This window comes from Sphaeramia orbicularis, chromosome 24 (genome assembly GCF_902148855.1).
Source record: "Sphaeramia orbicularis chromosome 24, fSphaOr1.1, whole genome shotgun sequence".
NCBI lineage: Eukaryota > Metazoa > Chordata > Actinopteri > Kurtiformes > Apogonidae > Sphaeramia > Sphaeramia orbicularis.
This window is the reverse complement of record NC_043979.1, coordinates 35,606,456-35,629,302: the sequence shown is the minus strand read 5'-3', so window position 1 is coordinate 35,629,302 and position 22,847 is coordinate 35,606,456. Positions and strand designations below refer to the sequence as shown.

General features: G+C 38.3%; 1 protein-coding gene across 1 annotated transcript; it reads left to right on the top strand.

Annotated features, from left to right (window-relative positions):
• The first annotated feature begins 405 nt into the window (after nucleotides 1-405).
• lin28b (lin-28 homolog B (C. elegans)) lies at nucleotides 406-21,031 on the top strand. Its single transcript, XM_030128993.1, has 4 exons — nucleotides 406-564; nucleotides 1,325-1,518; nucleotides 11,987-12,174; nucleotides 20,719-21,031. Exons 1-4 carry the CDS (start codon nucleotides 555-557, stop codon nucleotides 21,029-21,031), a joined length of 705 nt encoding a protein of 234 aa, XP_029984853.1. The 5' UTR covers nucleotides 406-554.
• Nucleotides 21,032-22,847: the final 1,816 nt, after the last annotated feature.

Here is a 22,847-nt window from a genome sequence, read left to right as displayed (position 1 = left end):
ATACAGTATTTATGGGATTCCATTGTGCTGTGTTTGGTTAATGCATTAAAGCCTGTTAGAGCCGTGGAGGGTGTTTTCACTGGGTCTGACTGACACTGACGGTTTGCGGGTCCTGTTTCCCCTTGTCCTTCCCTCGGATCTCAGGACAGAAATTAGTAGCAAGAAAGCATGTAATTGACAAAGTCACGTGTTCTCACTACGGGAACGGGCACAGCCAGCTCACGAGCGAATGAGAGCGAGGGAGAGAGCGCGAGAGAGAGAGCGCGAGCGAGTAAGACAGAGACAGAGAGAAAGAGAGAGGGGAGAGAGAGAGAGAGAGAGGGAAGAGAGAGAGGGAGGGAGAGCAGTACAGAGGTGGTGTGAGTGAGGAAAGGATTGAAGGGAAGAGAGAGACATGACAAAAATATCAAAAGGCAGAAAGCACGCCGTACCATGCGAGCTAAATTGGTGACCGATGGGATCGAGGATGTCGGATTAATGGTGACTACCGCAGCCCGTTTTCGCAGAGGAAGCTTCTCTATTGCAACTTGGGCGCAGAGGGTCCGCGGGGAAACATGGCCGAAGGTTATTCTGCAATTATTTTCTATTTTCTCCTCTTAGTGTTTTTTTTTTTATTTTTGAAGGAGGGAGGGTAGTGGTGGTGGTAGTGGTGGGGGCAAGGTGCAACGTGATTCTTGTTCCAAAAAACCTGAAGAAAACGACCCGAACCGCCCCCCCCTTCCCGACGTGCACCTTATTTAACCATGTTTCGCTGCGTTTAAAGACATATGCATTGTTAGGCGTATATGCAGTTCTACCCACTAGTACAGTAAAGCTCGGGGGAAACCATGTGTACACCTGCCTTTTTTTTTTTTTTTTTTTGTGTGTGTGTGTCTGTGTGTGTGTGTATCCTACAGACCTACAACTCCCAACAGTCGGAACGAAGCAGTCAGTAGATGAAGCAGACACAAATCCTCCACAAGTTCCACCGACTGAGCATGCCTGTGCACGATTCAGAGGCGGTCATCTGTCATGGAGTAGTAAACAACTTTTTTTGGGAGAATGTTTGCGTTGATGCACATATCACAAGCACCACTCACCCCCCACACCACCACCTTAATCGTTTTTTTTAATCTATCGAAAAGAGTAGTTTAGGAAATTTCTACCGGCCCTGAACTCCACATAGCATTGGGGATTCCCCCCACGCTTCTTGGAGAAGTTTTACGCAACAGAACATTTTAAAGCCGGTGTGCGCGCGCAAGGAAATAATAAACCATGTAAAAGCTTGTTTTTTTTTTTTTATTTTAATGATCTAATCCGGATTCTAATGTGGCCCTTGTTTCAGGAGGGCCGGGTAAAGGTGGCGGAGAAGACCCCGCCAAGTCCACCGAGGAGCAGGAGGACCGGACTCGACCTCAGATCCTGTCGGGATCAGGCTTCTGCAAATGGTTCAACGTCCGAATGGGCTTTGGATTTATCTCAATGACCAGCAGTGAAGGGAGCCCCATCGACCCTCCTCTGGATGTTTTCGTCCACCAAGTAAGTTTAGTCTGAAAAGGAATAACATGTGTTGTGTGATGATGTGGTGTGGTGCGTCTCGGCCTCATCCGGATTTGTTTCTCCAAAAAAAAAAAAAAACAAAACGTGGAAAAAGGTTATTCGTTTGTTGCGTTTGCGCCTTTATATATATTAAAAAATAGTCCCTGTCACTTTCCTCTCAGGGCTTTTCCTCCAGTCAGTGGAGTCGGTGGATGGTTTTTTTTTTTGCCCAACATGTTACTGTGTAATCACATGTCCGTGGGTTTTGAAAAAACATCTTAAGTTTCCTCTTTGGGGCACATGTGTCCAGTTTTGCCCTCTGAGGCGTCCCCCCTTGCACTGTAAAGGGGAAGGGGGATAAATGTCGTGTGGCTATGACACGGTTAGTTTCACACTTCAGCCCTAATGGACAGCAGAGCAAGGCTTGATATGCAGGGAGCTAACATGTCGGAAAGAAAGCCTATGTTTAAAAAGTCATCCAGTGTGCATGTGTGCATGCGTGCATTCATCCTGGGTTTATGTGCTGCAAGCTGCATTCTGCTCCTGGGTGTGTTTGGAAGGTATAAGCATGTTACTGAAACACTCCATACCTTTGCATTCACTTGTGATGTGCAGCCTGTACACTGATTTATTGTGCAAGGAGTTCATTTCAGAGGCCTTGTTTTCGACTTATTCTGCAGCAAACAAAGAGCAGCCCAGTCCTCACTTCTTTGAGCACCCCTTCCTCCTGTTAAATAGTCCCTTTTTTACGGTCCTATAAACTGGCTTTAAAATACTTGGGCAGGAATGGTAGAGGATGAGGAGAGTCATTTTCACCATTTCATTTGACACCCTCTCCTAGAGGTGTTTTTATTGTGGACAGACGGGATGTTATGCTGAACTGGTGGGAAGAAAGGGAGGGCATATTAGGGGTCAGATGTCACCAGTGATGTATTGTTGAATATAAAAAAGAAAAAAAAGATGGGCCCTCTGATCTTCATCAAGCAAACTGAGGGACATAAATTATGGCTTCACAAAACCACTAGTATATGCCCTTAAGTGCATACACCACCCTACCTTTGTGGAATTTAATAATTTGCTGCTAGTATTTTCCTTGAAACTGTGCAAGTGTCTAAAATAGTCTGATGTGATTTGCTGTGTATTACATTAATTGATGTAAAACAGAAATAGTTGTTTTTGTGTGTCTGAGGTGACGTAATTAATTTGTTTTGCATGAACATTGATTTGAGCGCATTCAGTTATTTGATGCTTTATAGTAAAATCTATAAAGGTTTTAATTATATTTTTGCCTTAATAAAGACGCCGACAACTGATAAATTAAAAATAACTTAAAATATTATCATGCAGTGAGCATGAAGATACAAACTTTTGTTTAGACAACATGTTGACCCGTGGTTCATTTCTACCACATCAATGCACTATACGACATTTCCAAGCCTCAAACACACATTATATTTTTCCCAGTATTTAATGTAAATGTAGATATGAGTTTTTCATGTTGCCAGTTCTGCTGAGAATATGTGAAAATGGCGAGAAGCTTTGCAAAGTGCATATTGCAGTGTTGCATTACCAGTTTTTGATTGATACTTTCATATTGTGGCTGTATTGACTGATGCACTACATGTACATACTCCAGTCTTCTGATTTCCCTGCTGGCCAGAGATGTTTAGAAATGAATCAGACCAGCAGAGGGAAGGTCTAGTCTGGGAAACAGCCTAAAGAGCTGAGCACAAGTCAAATAAACACTGTCTGTCTCAGCATTTTGTAAGCTAGACCAGGACAGGCTGGTGCCATGCAGGTTTCTATTGGAACATTTTTCATTTCCATGGTGTTGTTTGAAAGGCAGAGTGCAAGTATTTTGATTTTTAAGAAAGACATGTTGATAAAGAGGTTGAAATATTTTTAAAAAAACTTCCATTTTTAATGTTTAAAATGTATAAAGAGCAAAAAACTTAACTTATTATCGACCACAGTAGCCTACATTAAATGTGTTTATACCAGTGCATTTCCCCTCAGCCTTCATGTGTCTATAATAGAATAATTGTCATTTAGCGCACAGATAGACAATATGCATTCATAAGCGCATTGTCATATTAATGCAAACCCCCCATTTCTTTGCCAGTATTTGCATTCATCCATACACTCTCATTAAATCAGTCTCTCATTGTCTCAGCCTGTTCCTCCGTCTCTGTTTCAGTGCTCGCTGCCAGAGCCATTGTATATTGATGCTATTTTCTGGTGTTTATGAAATGTTCAGATGTGGACACTTTGAATTAGGAGTCTAGGTGGCTTTAGTGCACACTTTAACTGGAATGAAAGTAAATATACCTTTTCAGACCTGTTTGTTTGATTACAGAAGTAACACCATGAATTTTAATGAAGCAGTGATGGTAACATTTCTAAATATGAAGATGTTTGTACGCTCACCTGCAAAAAAAAAAAAAAAAAAGAAATCAAATTCATTACACAGGTAATTAATGGAGAGTTTTGCTTGTCGTAAAGGTCATGCAGTTTTTTTATGCATTTGTGATATAGTGTTAGCATGTCTTACGTTGAAAAAAATGAAAGAGTGGAGATGTATTTATGCAGATTTCTGACCCTTTCTGCACGAGGGAGGCAGAGGTAAGAAGAGGGAGCATGAGGACAGGAGGAACATGGAAAGGGGGGAGAGAGGAGGAGTTTTTCAGGCAGAGGGAAAGAGGAGGGATGTGGGAAAAATAAGTGTGGGTGGGTGGGGGTGGCGCGGGGGGTTGAGGGGGTTGCAAGTGGTAGTCGAGGAGGAAAACATGAGCGAGAGGTTGGAAAAAGACGAGTGAGTGGAAGAGCAGGAGGTAAGAGAGGGAGGGTGAGAGTGTGTATGTGTGAGTCAGCGGGAGGGTCCCCGCCCCGACCACGAGTTCTCTTCCTGGGAGGCCTCTTCATCAGGGCTCCTATCTGATCACTTCCTCCTGGAAGGTGTGTGTGTGTGAGAAAGAGAGAGTGTAATTAAGCTTCTTCACCCGTTATACCTCTGTGCTTAGTGAGTCCACATGCAGCCGATTTCATTATCTCTGTTTGTCAACCCTTTTCTACCTGAACTGAATGTTTTTGTTTTTTTTTTCCTATGTGCGTAGTGTGTGTGCGTGTGTGTATATATGTATGTGTGTGTGTGTGAGTTCCTGCTGGGACATGGGGGGTGCGCTCTCCTCAGGCATTCTTTAAAAAGAGGAATTTCTTTAAAGACAAAAAGGCAGGAGGGTTGGGTGGGGTGAAGGGGTGTGTGGTGGTGAGGTGGGGGGCTGCTTGCCCTTTGTCAGTAATCAGTTTGAAATGTTGAACAGTTTGCTGCTGCTGCTACTCTCCTGAAACCTCCAGAGTGTGTGTTCAATTTACGGAGCCCCCATGTATGTGTGTGTGTGTGTGTATATATATATATATATATATATATATATATATATGTGTGTGTGTGTAGATGCGTGTGGTTCCTACTTTCTGCTCTTACACCAGGTTGTTGATGTCTACATGCGAACCGTTGTAAGATGTTTTGAGTGTGTGTGTGTGTGTGTGCGCGCGCGCAAAAGAGAGAGTGTGTGTTTTGTGTAGCGAGGTTAAAGTGGGCCCCTAGTGAGATTAACCTCTGGTCCGTGTCACCGTTTGGCATGCAGGCCCCACCCATCTCTGTCTCCAGATAGCCAGTATCAGGCTTTGTCTCTCCTGCAGCCACACTATCCACCCCCCCCCCCCCACCCCCCACCCCCTCCTCCACCAACCCACCCTTCTCTTCTGCACATCAAAAAACGCAAAAGAAGAAGAAAGACTAGTCATGTGACTTCCTTTTGAGGAGCTGGCCACATAGAGCGGAGATGATTGGTAATTGGAAAGGTGGCAGAGTAGAAAGCAGAGCTGGGCTAAAAACAAGTCGCAGTTCACCTGATTTACAAAAGGAGCACCTGCAGAGTCCAGTTCAGCGGTCATGCGGGTAAAAGTTGATTGTAGTGTTTGTTACCTGTGGTATTTATTCAATTTTATTTCATTAAAAAACAGAAAAGACACTGAATCATTATAGAACTAGAAGGGTTATTGGTAGAACTGTCATTGAATCAAATACCTGATCTCTCAATCTTGAAACATGTTGAAAAAGAAAAAAAAAAATCCTGCATTTGCCTTTTTATGGATCGGCTTCAAACATTTAATGAGCTCCTCCTTGACTCTTCGTTCCTACTAGGTTTTATTAAAATTGATAGAGTAGTTTTTTTGTGTAATCCTGATGTTACAGACCAACAAATAAACGCAGGTGAAAACAGGAGTAATAATAAGGTATTAATCACCCGACTACAGCAGATACATAAATCATTTTATTTTTAAAGATTTTACCGGCATAAATTTTATTGTTTAATTTCCAAAGCAACAGAAAGAACTTGTGAATGTTATGCTTTTCACAGACACATTTGTGAAACTAAGGGATCTTTAAATCGTGGTTATTTTACTTTTTGAAATGGAGTTCGTAGTGATGTAATCCATAGTCAGACACCATGTAAAAATCTATGTTAAGAAGCAAGTGCACTTTGCAAAATTCCTTGTTACTACTAAACAAAGCATAAGGATCGTTAATGGATATCGATTGATAGAGTTCTATTTGCACTCTTCTCTTTTACTTTATGTTAATTGATTATTATTTGTTTTATTGATTATGTTTTAATTGTAGTTGTGCGTTTCCAACTTGTCTTTTTCCCCCATTTTTCTAAAGCACTGTAAAATGCCCTGTGTATGAATTGTGCTATACAAATAAATCTACCTTACCTTGCCTTGCTCAAAGCTAAAAGACTAGATTTAGTGTGAAAATAGTAGTAATAATAGTATCTGAAACCAGTTGTAATAAATTCAAAGAAATAGAAGATAGCCCTGTTTTAGACTAATTTTTGTTATGTTAGACTGAGTCATTAGTAATTGAACAAATATGCTTATTTGCTAATGAACGTCACTCATCTGTCACATCAGACATATTATTATATTATGTTGCTCATTTTATTTGTGAGGGAAGTTCAATACAATGCCAAAATATACAAATGAAAAACAGTAACTATGACCCCAACCCCTGCAAATAATACAGCCAACTTTAAATGATCTGTTACATAATAAAGTTAATTCAAATCATGTGCAATGCAAATATTGGTCATACAAACCTAACTGAGGCAAGAGCAGCTTAAAATGTGAAAGAATTATTGTTAAAAAATTGTATTGTTTTTTTCATTGTATCCTACTATGAAACATGTTAAAAAGTTCAACTCTAGTCTTTTTTTTATGTCCATATTGACCATCAGGCATCTATTATTTGATAGGGCTAGGTTAATATTGAATTCTGAAAACATCACGACCACATGTGTAAATAAAGACATGCTTTGTAAACGTGGCTCTGTTTTGAATGGGTCCAGTTATTAGCTTGGTTGTGTGTTTTATCACCAGTCACCTCAGCGAGGTTCATTTCCCCTCTCAGTCTGATAAATGTAGCAAGATGATCTAGTGCTTCCTTCCCCTAGATCAAATATTTGCCCCAGTCATAATCGGGGGTGTTGGATGTTGTTAATTTGAGGCAGGGGAAACATGAAGGCTTTTAAGTGTTTGATGGGGGTTGGGCAGGGTTCAAGGGTCAGGGCCACTAATGACAACGTGTTGAGGAGGGCTGGGGTGTCAGCGTCATAAGGCCGGCTCTGTTGGTGGTTTTCACCGGTATGTTTGTGTGTGCATGTGTGTGTGTTTTTTTTTTTCCTCCATCCAGCTTTCATTCTCCTTTTCTCTCCTCCTCTTTCTTCCTTGGTTTATAAGCATCCTGTTGGGTTATGTCCATCTGAGCTGATCTGGCCCAGCTTTGTCCACTTAGCATTTCCTGTGTGTAAAAAGCTACTTAATGGCACCACGCCACATGGTGACCGCCATCTCCTTCTCACACTCACCCCCTTCCTCAGCAACCTCTTAATGCGAGCACAATCCAGAGCATGGCTCTGCGTGGGCCACCTCTGATTTAAAGCATCCCATAATTAGCTATTCAATAGCCGGTGGTCGCTACGGAGAGAAGCTGGAGGATGGTGGGTCTCCTCTCCGCTTCCCTATCCCCTCACGTTACAGCTTCCTGTATCGATTGCTGGGCCTGGTGATGACGAGGGCCCGGCTGATGAAAAGGAGGGCTATTTCTATCCAGGATGTTGGAGTCCGTATTGATCGCTGGCTCCTTCCTACACACACATACACATTCACACACATGTCCTTTAGATAGAGAAGCTATAGGAAGATATTTATTACATTTGAGCTTGTAAGCATAATCAAGCCATATTGTGATAATATAATGTTCAGTATCCATTTTGTTAGCTCCAGTTCAGAGTATGTGGGGGTGACAGTAGCTGCTCTGGTGCCTCTCGGTAAAAGCGTAGAGTGCTGGTGTGGTCCTCCAGTCGGGCAGGGGGTGGTGCTGCGATGGTTATACCACTGACCCCCGGATTTCTGCTGCTGACCTGTGGGGCTCCTGATCAAATGGGGGTTTTGTTCCTGGGCTCCCCCCAAGTCCAGCCACTGATCAGGAGTTGCTCCTCCATTGGAGCTGAACAGAATGCGCTGGAGGCATTTCCATGAACCCCCCCCACCACCACCACCACCACCACCACTACCACCACCAGCACCTCCTCCTCCTCTCTCATCCACCTCCCACCCCCCCACACACACCCACCCCCTTCTTCCCGCTCTCCAGGCCACTCCTCCATTTTGTGTTCTCTCTCTTTTTTCTCTCTGACGTTCTCTCGTTCTCCCCGGCCATGCCCTTTCCTGACCTCCGTGCGTAAACTGAAACGGGTCAGGACACCCGCCAGGTCACTTGAGAGGAGGGGACTCAGGTTGCAGGTTCTGATTTTTTTTTTTTTTTTTTCTTCTTCTTTTCACACACATTGACACATGTGTACACCAGCACAGAAATGCACACACTTGTAATTGCACATGCTGTGTTTTATTATGTAATTGGTGAGATCTGATCTGTTGCACTTGAGAAATACATATTAAAACTACTCTCATCTCATCTATCTCATGAAGCCAGGAGCTGATCCCAAAAATTTGTATTACATCCCCGGACGCATGAAGGAGCTGAATGTGTTTTCCTGTATATCCGCAGAACAAAAGAGTTTGTGTGGTTTCCTCACTGGTGCATTGTGGGTATTGACAGGGTTGAAGAGGGGGTAGGGTGCTGAGAGTAACCACTCAACTTTGACCTGGAGAGACAAGCTGCCTGTGGACAGGAGAGTAACAGGAAGGGCTCATGCGCCGCACAGTCTACAGACTAGTCAATGATTATTCATCATTATTCCAAATACATTTGTTTGAGCGGGAAGGGCCATTTTTTATTTGCTATATACGCTGATTTCTGCTGCAGGAATGTCTTTCAGTCAGTTCGATGCTCAAATGATGCTAATCACAAAATCAATGGTCATTTGAATCAGAATGAGCAGGATTCAAACAGCTTCAGGTTCCTCGGTAGGTTGTTTGTTAATGTACAAAAAGTAGGATATACATCATAATGAGATTCAGTTATGAGTTTGGCATAGTTTTGGTTGACACATTAAGAATTGTCGAGGGCTCTATCTTGGGATTTGTTGTCATTGGAGCTCAGCCACTGATTATTGATTCTTATGAAGCTACATAATGCATAAAGTCACAAGTTTGTGGCCCACTTCATTGTCTATTTTATTCCTCCTTCATACGTTGGGTGTAATCTTTGCTTTCGCTCATTTCCATTTCCCCGATCTTTGTCCTTTCCTCAAAGCCAAATCCAATACGAGAACGCTCAAAATGGATGACTCCTCCTTTAGTAATCGACCAGGCACCGGATGGCCTTGCCCGTAACTCACACTAACTGGAGGGAGAGATTCAGAAAGACCGAGAAACTCAGAGCGAATGGAAAGAATTAATTTCAGTTTATTAAATGTTTAATATTTTTTTTCTGTCCTATGTGTGTACATTGTGGAAATGTAAAATGAGTGTAAACAGGGGAAGAACAAGAGCTTTTAAGTTGTAAATCACAATGCAAAATAATTATTACTATGTGTTTGTTTTTGAGATGAAAAACAACTGAATGTGTAGAAGCAATCAGGATCTTATTAATTATATATTATATATTATGTTTCTGCTAAATTTGCTTGATCGATTCAGTTTGGAATCTGTCAAATGCCTTTTGAATAGTTCATAGCTACCCTTAGACTGGAAATACTTATTAATATCTAAGTATAGCAATTATTTAGACTTCATTAAAATAAATGAAATAAATGGAATTTATGTTTCCACAGAAAAAATAACAAAAATATATTTTAATACTGTGTATTTAATTGGCTTTCATGAAGGTTTTAGCTGTAAAATCTCCCACAAAAAATGAAATATTACCCTCGTCTATATTTTTTACAGGAATAAGTTATGTTTTTTTCAGTTTGTGTTTCATACAAATCTTTTTCAACGTAAATGTCATGTTAAAGTTAATATTTTAAATAGGATTAATCTAAATTACTAAAATATAATTCAACATTTGTAAATAAGTTTACATGAAACTATTATTCTAAAATAACCCAAAACTCATATTTTTAAATTTTACATTTTCCCCCGAAAATATTTAAGGCTTGTTGTGAGAGCTGGGTTTAATTTAACAAATCACTTAAGAGTTAATTTATAGAGAATTTTGAATAATTTTTCAGTGTGAAAAAAGTTTTCCATGCTCATTTTTTTTGTGATGTTTGCCATCAGGCCGATCCTCCATTGAATTTAGAGAAGTACACTAATTAAAGTAAATCCTTCTTTTTTTTTTTTTTTAATTATTATTTTCTATTACATTCTAAAAACTAAAAGAAATAAAAGCCCTCTTCACTGAACCTGATATCATATACAACACTTCACATGTTTTCATACTCTTAAACTTTTTTTTTTTTGATCATATGCATTTCTATCTTTTATAGAGTTCAGTGAGTTCAGTCTATACTTTTTTTCTTTCCTCTATTTTTTCTTTACATATGAATTTTCTTTTGACATATGAGTGTATATCTATAACGGCGCTACTTTTGCTTCAAAGCCACTATAGAAATATATATAAATCTGAGTGAATTTTCCCCTCTCTGTATTTTCACATTGGATCCCATCTGATCATTTGTTCTTTTCTCTTCTTTTGTCTCCTACACATCTGTCTTTACAGCGGGTGCTGCATTTACAGATACCCTGTGTGTTATTTATAGGCCTTGATGTATAGTAGGTAGTAGGTTTGTTCTGCACACTGCATGCTCGTGTGGGTGTGTGTTTACCTATGCTGAGATCTGCAGGGCTCAGTGCGATTCATGAAGGTCATGGATACAGTGCCTATCAGCCGTCCGTTCTGTGCGATCAACGAGACATAAATCATTGTCCAGTGGTTATGTAGTAACTAGATCAATAATTCCGATCATGTAGATAAGATGGATGGTGGATGTGCTGAGAGAAAATGATTGCATAGGTGCGACACGCTCGTCCTCCCCCCATAGAAGGAATAGGAAGTGGTGCCTCTGCAAAAAGTAGATAAAGGGAATATAGCAAGGACGCGCTGTTTGAGATAAGTCCCTCTGCGCTCAGACTGTCATGGCAGGTGGTGCAAACCACATACAGTCAATCTGCAATGTTGGAAATGTCTTTGTGTTCCTGCGTTTCAATGTGCACCCTTAGATGTTTCTGTTGCTGCATGCAGCAGTGCATGCAAGCCCACACAGTGAGAGTGTTGACAGTTTTTATTATTGTCTGGAGATAAAAGGTGGTGATTTTTGGGGGTTTGCTGTGGTCACTCACAGACTTTCTAATACTCTTAGACAGCTGTTCTGTACATCAGAGTTAAATGTAGTTAGATTTTGTGTAGAAAGAAAGTAGAAATAAAAGTACAAAATCAAGGTTTACATTGAAAAATATTCTTTTTTTCTCCAGACAGTGGCTGCCTCATCTTCTAACTTGCCTGTTAAAACTATTTATGTGTAGACGGTATCATCTTTGTCAGTTAACTGGATTATTCAAGAATAGAAATGCCTTGTGGAACTTGTCAAGGTAAAATTCATACCTTTTAGAAATGAAATACTGAGAGATAATTAAATTGTTAAAAAAGAGTTTGCAGATTATTCAAGGACGTTTGGATGTTCAGCATAATTTTAGTGAGAGGATTTCATCACTACTGGATTACAATGAAATGCACTTTTACAAACTACATCAAAAATATTTAGATGTTTTATCATCCATCAACTTCACAGAGACAGGCGTCCCCTTAGCCATACTACTGAAATGGTACCTATTTAAGATCAGCTACACACAGCATCTGTTACCTGTAATTCTGTGTACTCAACAATGCACTGTGCACCACCAGGCTTAAGTCCAGACCCTTGTGAGTTGTCAGTATATATGCGTGAGTTATAAGCACTGGCTACTTTCTTAAAGATAATTGCTTTTGTTCTCCCATCAGAGCAAACTGGTGATGGAGGGCTTCCGCAGCTTGAAGGAGGGTGAGCAGGTGGAGTTCACCTATAAAAAGTCCTCTAAGGGCCTGGAGTCCCTGCGGGTGACCGGACCTGGTGGGGGACCCTGTGCAGGCAGCGAGAGGAGACCCAAAGGGAAGGTCCCACTCCAAAAACGCAAACCAAAGGGAGACCGGTGAGTATCAGAGCTTGCATGCCTGAACGTCGTTGAACAAAGGCAATAAAGAAATGTATTTTTATGTTTTCTGCCGGCTGTGCACCAGTCAAGGTTCAATTTGACAAAACCTGAATATATATGAGCGTTGGCAGCTTGCATTCAGTTAGCAACACTTCACACTATTGTAGCAGGAAACGTATATAATATATACATCTCGGTGAGGTGAGCTATTTCTGAGTGGGCTAAGATTATAGATTAAATCTATTCAATCTAGCCGAGTACATGCTTGTTGCTATGGTTATGGTGCACCATAATAAGGAATTGAATAGGGCACTTTGCCTGCCATTGCCGCTATTTTAAATCAATTTGCCAGCTTTAACATTAGAGACAGCATTAGTGCAGGAATGGATTGGGCTTATATGCATTTCAATGCAGCACTAGCTCAATCAATTGTTTTGTCCTCAGCAAAATCCTGAAGGCTGCTTTGCTAAAATCTGTCAGACGGAGCCATATGGAGCTCCTTGAAAACGCCCTGTGGTTTAAGCAGGGAAGGTTGTGTTCCCTGTCGTCCTGCTGACACAGAATGCCTTCATTTAAATGTATAGCAAACCCTGCAAGGCAGAACAGAGTATATACTGTAGCTGTTGTAGGAAGGCATCACATGACCACGCGGCTACATTTACATTAGAAAGTCCAGCTCTCCCACTCTTTATGTTGTTTCTTCTTACACAAACAAGCTGCATCACAGCTGCCTTGGTGGAACAACCATGTGTCATTAAGGTGTGAAAGAAAAGCTGTTCTTAAATCAGAGGAAACTGTATCTGGAAGAGAGGGCTCCCTGATTGTTTTACAGAGCTGAATAATTCAGTTTATTTAGGATAAATGATCCAGTGTTAGGTCAAGTGTCTCTGTCTTCTACTAAGGTGGTGGCAAGGCGGTATCGGATTCAGAGATGGCAGGTACATCTCTGTGATGTCATTGTCTTTGTGAGCGCACTCAGTGTGAGCGGCCCCTCGGCAGATCCGCTGCTGTGACCCCTGCTGGTCACTCTTGTTATGCAACCGTCTATTGTGTTGTCCATTCTTTACAAGCACTGAAGTATTCAGCTGTTGGACAAACAGTAACTGAGGACTGAAGCAATGAAATTGGCACACTTTTTTTGAAAAACCTAATCACCAGACAAGAAGAACTGTAGAAGAAATATAATTTAGTCAGGAACATTTTCTGCAGAGTTTCATCAGATATCACTGATTTCTCTAGATCGGTCACACCACCGTCTGTTACTGCTTCTGCTTGTCGAAGACATACAGCTTTCTTAGTGGAAGGGCAACTAATTCTAAAATGATTCTAAAAGTCATACACAATAACATCTTTGACAAAGTGAGTTTTGTCAGTGTTGACATTTCTTCATTGTCATGTCTCATTACATTTTGGTGATGCAAAGAAGAATTTAATTAAATTTGTGACTGCACTGTTTTCAGTATGTGATGAGATTTGTTTGTTCTAATAATTGAAATCAGTTTTACTTTAGAGATTTAACTGTCTTTGTTATTCTTGCTGCATGACTTGCTGCATATAAATCTTTTATTTTAACATAAGTTTTGTTAATAATTATTATAGCCATAACAGAAATGCAATCACGACCCTCTGAATATAACCAGGATTCTGTTTTGGACTCACTCCTTATGGTTCACGCTTTAAATTTACAGTTTGTCCTTCTGAAAAGCCTGATAAAATAATAACATAATTGTAGTTATAGGTGAGCACATGTAGCTCAGGAAATAATTTGTAAATCACCGTGATAAAGTAGGGAAAGGAACTGCTCTTTTGACTTGTAAATGTGACTTAAAAAGCAAAGACAAATGTGAAGAAAAGATCTGACAAAAGACACACAGAGTTTTTGTTTTACACATTTAATAAAGTAAAAATGAATGACATGAGAACTCTAGTTTTCTCAACAAAAAGTAGTTTGTGGAGAGTTCAGAGGCAGTGATTCTTAGTTTTAGTAATTTTGAACCTATATTATCACAATGTTCAGAAAATAGCTCAAAGAAATTCAAAGCAAATCTGTTCACTGAGGAAGTCAACATGGAATTATAGTTTCACATGTAAAATGCCTATTTTCAGATTTTAAAAAAACTAACAAAAACAACAGCAAATATGTTATATTCTCTTAATGTTAAAGAAACCAGACCAGCAGAGTGTTTTTTTCTTCAGACTAAGTGCTGTGCAAAGAGAGTTAGGTAATGTGTTTCACTCTTATAATGGACGTAAATTATACATTTATGTCATCTGATGTTGAAAAACAGTCTGGAAAGAATAAATATTCCAAGAGCACAATATAAAAGGTCATGTTAATGTGCTGGTGTATTACATAAAATAAGGGATGGCCTAAAAATCTGTAGCTTTAAAAAAAACATGCCTTCAGTTCTTTCTAAAGTTTTAGCAAAAATATTCCTGTTGCCAACAATTAACTGCCTTTATTAAAATGAAAAAAGACCTTTGGTAATGAGCACTAAAAATGAGAAATAGCCTCCAGATATATCTCAGTGGTTTTGTCTTTAAAAAAAAAAAACAGAGCTGTGAAATTGTGAACGCCAAATGTCCCTGGAGAAGAAAAAAAAAAAACGCTGCTGTTCAGAGCTGACAACGACTTAAACTTCCTTAGCAAAACCTGCCATGATTTTTTTTATTTTTTATTTTTATTATACTTTTCTAACACACTGGTTTGCTGCTCCCATACTTGTTTTCTTAATTGGTTGTCAAAACCTAACTGCATCAGAGAGCAAATGTTCCTAAACCACTTTTTAATCACGGCCTGATTTAGAAATATCTGTGACTTTTTGGTGATGTTTCAGCCACAGTGGATTCAGGACAGAACAATGAAAAAGACACTGAAATCTTAATAGGGGTTTAAAATATCTATCAGTCAGTAATTAGAGTATTTAATGCCTATAATGGTAAGAAAATGTCTGTTCGATTTGGAGCCTGAGATCTGGATCGCACCCTGACAGGCTGTAATATTGGCTTGCTTTGCATCACTGAGGGTTTTTTCATTTCTCCTCTTTCAGCGCCCCTTTGCCACTTGTCAAATTAAATAACACAGAGTAGTTTGGCATGCCACAGTGTGCAGCTCAGGTTAGAGCCACTGTAATATCAAGTGTCATACCCCCATCTAGTGGTGAGTTGTAGCTATAGCATGTATTAGCTCTGCAGTCTTGAGGTTAAGGGGAAACAATATGATACTACTACTACTACTACTACTACTACTACTAATAATAATAATAATAATAATAATAATAACAATACATTTATATCAGATTTGTTTTTTGCCAGTTAAGAAAGTTATAGTAGAGAATTAGGGCTAGATTGCTTTATTACAGCCCTCAACAGCATTGACTAGGGATGTAACGATATGAAAATTTCATATCATGGTTATTGTGACCAAAATTATCACGGTTATCATTATTATCGCGGTATTATTGAAACTGTGCTGAAAATTTTCAAAAAGTACTAATACACACACTGAAAAAACTTAACCAAGTTGTGTTTTAAAAAAAAAAAAAAATAGATAACTAAAATAATTGGCACAATGTCCCTTCTGTTGCAGAAACAATCAAATATTAAACCTTAGAGGTCTGAGCCTATTTTGTCTGTTTTTCAGTCCTTTTGATTTTGCCTTTATATACTATATAAACAAATTTTTACTATATCCATTTTTGGGATCTGTTTTTTCAGCACAACTTCATCTATATCATCTTTCTGTTATTTTTCCACTTTAACCTACTATAAAAACATAAAAGGACAGAAAACACAAAAATATATAAAATCTGATTTGAAAAAGGTATATAATTTATTGCATAAATTACACTCAGAAGCTTAATGAACCTTTTCAAAGATTTTAAAAGTGAAAATTGGTTCCAAATATTTGGTATATAAAATTAAAACTGTAATAAATTCTATCTATAAGATCTATACTCAAATATTTGACATAAAAGCAGATCTTTACATAGGCGTTTTTTCCCCTAAAAGTGCGGTAATCAAACACAATTAGAATTCAAATGATAATACTAACCGTCGGGAATTTTACCTAGGTTTATCGTTATACCGGTAATCGTTACATCCCAGTATTGATCCCAAGTTACTGTACATTTCTTACTTTTTAACTCTTTATTCACTGTCGCAAACCATAAGTTCTTCAAATGCTGTTTTCCTGCACAGTAAAAAGAACAAAGTAAAATTTACTCTATGGCCATTGTCAAATTTTCAGAGTTAATTCTATTCAATTCATTGTCAAATTAACAATGAAATGTGTAAAAATGCTTAGTTTTCATGCTGTTACAGTAATATGATTACACTTTATTTTTACTCCAAATTTAATTTAAAAATTACTCTAATGTGTGTCTAATGTGTTAATATTTATTTCTCTGCAGTGTTATTTTCTTCGTCAATTTGCACCCTATGCTAATATTGAAACAATGTAGAATTGCGGGGGTTCCCAAGGTCAGGGTCCTGAGATGATTTTCAGAAATTTCTTTATCATTATTTAAAAAGCATCTGAAAAGGACTCTAATTTAAGAAAAAGTGTAAGGCTGTATATCATCTGATTTGTATTTCTATTGTTTTTGCTTTAGATTATTATGTCAGTTATATCATTTTTTTCTTTTTTTTCTGTGTATTGTTTATTTCCGGAGAGGTATTTACATAAGCCTTTTTTGGCTTCTATCCTCTCCTGCACAATGGTGTTACTTGCATGAACATTTTTTTTTTTTTTTTTTTTTAATTTTTCTCTTGCTGTTTATGATGTGCAAATGAATTTAAAAACAAAAAAGTGGCTCTTCGGTTATTAATGATAGATTAAAGATATTATTGTTACATTAACAAATCAAAAGGGAAGAAATTACTCCATGGATTTCAGTCACATCAGTAAATACTTTTACTTTGCAAGAACAATGTCCTCCCATCAGAAATTCAATTATAGCTTTAAAGTGACAATCAGATAAGACATTGTTCTGCCTCCAGGTTTGACTAATGGTGTCACATTAATAAAAAAATAAACATAAAAAGGCCAATAAACGTTGTAGAACAGACATATTAACCTAAATAAACATTATCACAAACCTCCCCTTTTGAACCCCTGCACATAAAATAGAAAACAATGAGTAAAATGTCCAGTACCCACAATGCAATACGACAGACTGGCACTAATCATTCATTTATTCATTTGTTTTGAGCAGAAGAAAAAAATTAAACATTTTTTGTGTACAAGTAACTAATGGCAGAGAAAAATACATTAATAAATAAAGATGATCAAGACAAAAATAGCAATTGCCATGTACACTAGTAATGACTAAATAAATTCAATATGTACTGTTCAAAAAGGAGTGGGAAGAAGAACACTTATTAAATCCCACCTGCATCTCACATTTATACAACATAACACATTACTTTTGCTTCCTTAATGATATAGTATCACTCTGTAGAGTTGAATTTTACACTGCATCTGTGCAGGACTTTACACTGATTTTTAACTCTACTGTTAGAGCTGGTTTACTCTCCATAGAGCTATAAATACTCTATCAAGGTTAAAATAGCTTGACTCTGAAATATTGACACTGCATTTTTTACTGTGTGATGGTCCTGAGTTCCAGATTACTAAACAAATGTAGCTGCTTTTCCCATCAGAACCCCCTCTCTTCCATTCCATTCCTTCCATTTTTACGTGTGTCCACAGTTTTGCAATAACACCAAATGTAATGGCCTAACAAAAATCAACCAATAAATAAACGATAATCAATGCACATCTGCCAGAATGCTTTTAATAAACAATTAAATGACAAAAAAGTGAAGGGGGAAAAAAATCATGTTAACACGCGGCTTTATCAGCTTAGATTTAATTTGTTGTACGTGGTTTGAGATGAGTTTTTAGATGTTTTTTGTTGTTTATGCGCTTCAGGAATGGATGTTTTAAAGAAGGAAGTCCCCTCTTACAATGCACATTTAGTTTCTGCCCTTTCTGTGATCATTTCTCTTGTGTTCCCCATTCGTTTTATTGTTTAACCTTTATTCTTGTGTTTTATTACTGTGATTTATAGTTATTGCTAATTCTCTGTGTTGTTTTACCGATGCTGCTGCTGACCTTATTGTCTGTTGTTGGTTTTACTTTGTGGAGTACCCTGTTTAAAAAAAAAAAAAGCTATGATCATTATTATATTATTGTTTTATAGCATTAATAAAGACAGATTTTGTTCACTATCAGCAGATGTGACAAAAGCAGATGAATTATGAAGTGTAATGGTAGCTGGCAGGAATAATTTACTCATAAATTCTGATTTTATTTAATGCTTTATTCTCACATTTTCTGTCTTTGGACCTCTAATCCATATTTAAATAGAATTTATAGGACCCTAAAATGGAGATTTTTTTTTTTTTTTTTTTATATACACCTTCTAAAGTGAAGAAAAACTGCGGTTTGTGTATATCCACTTGGAAAACAGATTGGAACACCAGGCCGTCACACCCCATTTCACACATACCTATTGTTGATTTGTGCAATGAACAGGAACCTGAAACATCAAATACAGGATCTATAGGTGTATAAGTCAGTGTAATAACTGCAGTAGTTCGAGGTCAGCCCGGATGCATTTGGTAGATCAACACATTCAGCAAAGTTGTGATGAAGCCTATACAACATAAAGAGTACATTTAAACCCCTATAACTTAACTCTGCATCTGCAACGTCCAATATTGTCTGATTTTCTGCAGTGTCTGTATAGAAAAGTTTAAAGAAATAATGTTTTTTCTGAAGGTTTGTTGTCGTTTCTGCGTTTTAACTCTAATGCATGAGTTATTATAGAACTGAGTAGGGATGTTAGAAAATATCAGTTCTGCAATATATCGTGATATTTCATTTCACAATACTGTATCGATATTTTTAGGTGTTTATTCAAATGCAGATATGGCGGATATTCATTTTTGTTTTTTGTTTTTCTTTATTGTTTATATCTTATTTATTATTATTTAACACAGTTTTATTAAATAATGGTTATTTGAAGCATCCTAAAAGCACTTTTTACTGTCTGAGAGGCAGATGTTAGTTCCTTTGGAAACTAGGAGAATTAGAAAAAAATTGTGATAATAGCATTAGATCCTGTTCTGATGAAATAAAAATGTGTTTAGTATTTGTACATATTTCTGGTGTAATTCAATTCTTCCAGGAAATAATCTTTTAAAAAAAAGAAAGAAACAAAAAAACTGCCTTTTTAACAGTATTATGATATATTGTGATATATCGTATCGTAATCCTAGTATTGTGATTTGTATCGTATTGCCAGATTCTTGCCGATACACACCCCTAGAACTGAGTGGGATCATTACTCCTAAACAAATTTGATTTATTTTTATTTATTTAACCTCTATTTGAGCAGGTAAGTTAGTTGAGAGCTGATTCTCACTTTCAATAACAACTTGGCCATAATAAATAATGTGTCCAATGGGATTATTCTAAGTCAGACAAATATATGTAACTATTTTTTTTTTTTAGCATAGTGTCCAAAACCATGTTTCCATAAACATGGCCTTTGATTTATGTAGGAAAACTTAATTTAAAATGTAACTGTGGTGGATGATACACATAAGTGGTAATACCAATTATTTGATAACATGGAAAGAATATTAGTTAATCAAACAATCCGTTTAGTAATTCTGGTTTTGTACTTTGGTGCAGCTCTTTTGGAGTAATTATTGCAAATATTATAGTTTTAGCAGAACCTGCAAATACACCGTGTATGAAAGGGTTGATGTGTATTTTATAGTTAAGATTATGTGAACAGAAATACTTCCTTATCCATAAAACATTTGTATTAGTGTGAACATGGTAAAAATTGTTTAAATGTCTAGATCAGTGGTTCCCAACCTTTTTTGGCTCATGACCCCATTTTAACATCACAAATTTCTGGCGACCCCAGACATTCAAAACTGAGACTTTTTTTCTTTTTTTTTTACTAAAATTATGATTATTTTTGATCATGTAATAGTTTGCTATACTATGTTGCAAATAAACGTTAATTTTAGATGACATTTAAGCTATATAATGTATATTATTCTGGAAGAAGGCAGAAAAGCCAGGTGTAGATTACTGCACAAAATGAGACTTTTATTTTCCTTGGTCAGGATATGTAGAGTCAGTCCAGCTTGGATTTACAAGGCTGACAATTAATACTGAACAAACAAGAACTCAAACTATGAATTATGAAAGAGCTGCAACATCTGAAACTGACCACAATGAACATTTGACAGATAAACAGTACCACAGTGCTTCAGTTTCAGCTTCACAGTTTGTCTCTTATGGATTGGTATTATGTCTGTCAACTCACCATATATTTTTTATTAGTAAGTTTTATTTTTTTTTTTTAATCAATTACTAGAAATTTCAGGAGATCCCATTTGAATTCCAGGTGACCCCAAGGTTGAAAAACACTGGTCTAGATTCAAATAAATCAGTTTGACCAATGATATTTGTGATCCTCACCTTTTTTCTTCTTTGTTGCTCCTCTTCTGTAGCTGTTATAACTGTGGAGGTCTGGATCACCATGCCAAGGAGTGTGGCCTGCCCCCCCAGCCAAAGAAATGCCACTACTGCCAGAGCATCATGCACATGGTGGCTCAGTGTCCCCACAAGGCGCTGGCGCCCGCCACAGGCTCTCAGGACCAACATGCGTCTACCTCGGCCTCCAGCCCAGGGACCGGGCCCTACCTCTGTCCCCCAGAGGAGGAGGAGCGCTCCGGCTCGTCTCCCCTGGAAGGCTCCTCTTCTTCCCCTGAGGAGCCACACTCACATCGCGGCCCCCGGACCCAGAGGTGGAGGAAATCCTGAAACGGCCCGTAGAGGTGAACCTTTCACCGCTAACCCCTGACCCTCACGTCTCCCCTCAATCAAGGATACCTGAAGCCCCCCTCATCTACCTCACACCTGTGAAAAATGGGAGGTCTTAAAATCTTTACTTTTATTTTATTTGTTGTTTTTTTTTTTTTTTTTCTAACCAGCGCAGCTATGGCAACGATCAACGGGGTACGGACGTGCATGAATGTGTGTAACTGACTGACTTGCAGTCATCTGGTGCAGCTATGGTAACCACCGCTGGAATGGTGACTGCAGGGAATGATGACTGTTTTACTTGTTTCAATCAGTGCAGCTCAAGAGTGAAACAACATGGTATAAATCTTGGTTCTATGTTTTTTTTTTGCTTTTTTTTTTTTTTTTTTTTTTGCTTATCCCCCCTGGACCTACAGTAAGTGTCGGCCATTTGAATGCTTCTTTCTTACAGATGTTGTCTGTAGTTGTAAGGCCAGCTTGAGTTAAAGCCACAAATGTATATCCTGCAGGCCTAATCATTCCATAATGCATCCTTTTAGCACACACCGTAGCTCATTTTAAGATTAGACGGATTAAAAGAAGACTTTTAAAAGCTCAAACCCTCAAAGCTATAATCCAGATGCAAAGGATTGTTAGCTCGGCTTATCAAGATCTTTAGGGAAACTTTATGGATTCCAGAGGGAATTTAAGAAAAAAAAGAAACAATGAGCTGCTGAATACTTTAATCTTGCAACACCCAAGCCCGCTACATACCTCTCTCTTACATGACATAGACTGGACCAACTGATTGTCTCTTCAGAGAGTGAGCATGTGTGTTTGTGCATGCACCTGCAAGACTGAGAGAGAGAATGTGTGTGTTTGTTTGTGTGTGTATGCCTGTGTTTGTGTGTGTGTGTGTGTGTGTGTTAATGCATGCTCGGAAAGAAAGCAAAACTGTCAGACTGGAGCACCTCCTCTCTGGGTGCAAGTCACTATTAACCCTTCAGTTTCCTATTCTCATAGATAGACATGCCTTAGATAAAACCTCATATTATCCAGATAGATCCTAGTTTAGATTCAAGCTAATGAATCGTTACTTCAGCGACAATTAGTGTTATAGACTTGTTTGTTGCCTAGCTGAAAATAACATTACAGTTTATAAATCATAGTATAAGTCATTAATATATATGTAAAGTCACAAGATATGATTGAAATTATATTAACTTTAAGTAATGCAAATATAAGGATTTAGCTCTGACATAGGTGAATAGCCCTGTATATCGCATGGGATATTTGTGTGAAAAACTATAGCTCTCTCTCTATTTAACCATTTTTCATCCATGGCGAATCACGCCGACCTTTTTTTTATTATTTCTGATCTTACTCCACGCCTTATTTTTCCACGTGTTTTTTTTTTTTTAAATGTCAGCCGTCACTGACACAGCACAAAAGACTCGCCTTCGTATTGGAGGTGTCGTATCAGACCGTGACAGTATCATCACAGCTGCTCTACTTCTACAATAATACCTCACCAATATCTTCCTGTTGGAAAAAACGAATGTCGCAGAACGTCAAGCTGCTTTTGCTCTCCCAGCTGTGTTAAGATCTAACCACCTGTTCCTCTTCCATCTGTGCCTACCATTTGTTAGTTAGCACCAGCCAGGTAATGCTCAGACCCTGTCGACGGGGGACGAGCTGCCGCCACCGCTGCTGCCGCTTCAGACTCACTGAAGAAAAAAAGAGATAGAGAGAGGGAGAGTGAGAGAGAGAGAGAGAGAAAGAAAGAAAGAGAGAGAGAGAGAGTAGTGCTGCTTTTGGTATAACTTGAATTCCAAGC

Excerpts from the sequence above, each read along its gene's own strand:
- lin28b (XM_030128993.1), top strand. Across the intron at positions 1,519-11,986 it reads TGGATGTTTTCGTCCACCAA|AGCAAACTGGTGATGGAGGG; the intron begins GTAAGTTTAGTC and ends TTCTCCCATCAG. Across the intron at positions 12,175-20,718 it reads CGCAAACCAAAGGGAGACCG|CTGTTATAACTGTGGAGGTC; the intron begins GTGAGTATCAGA and ends CCTCTTCTGTAG.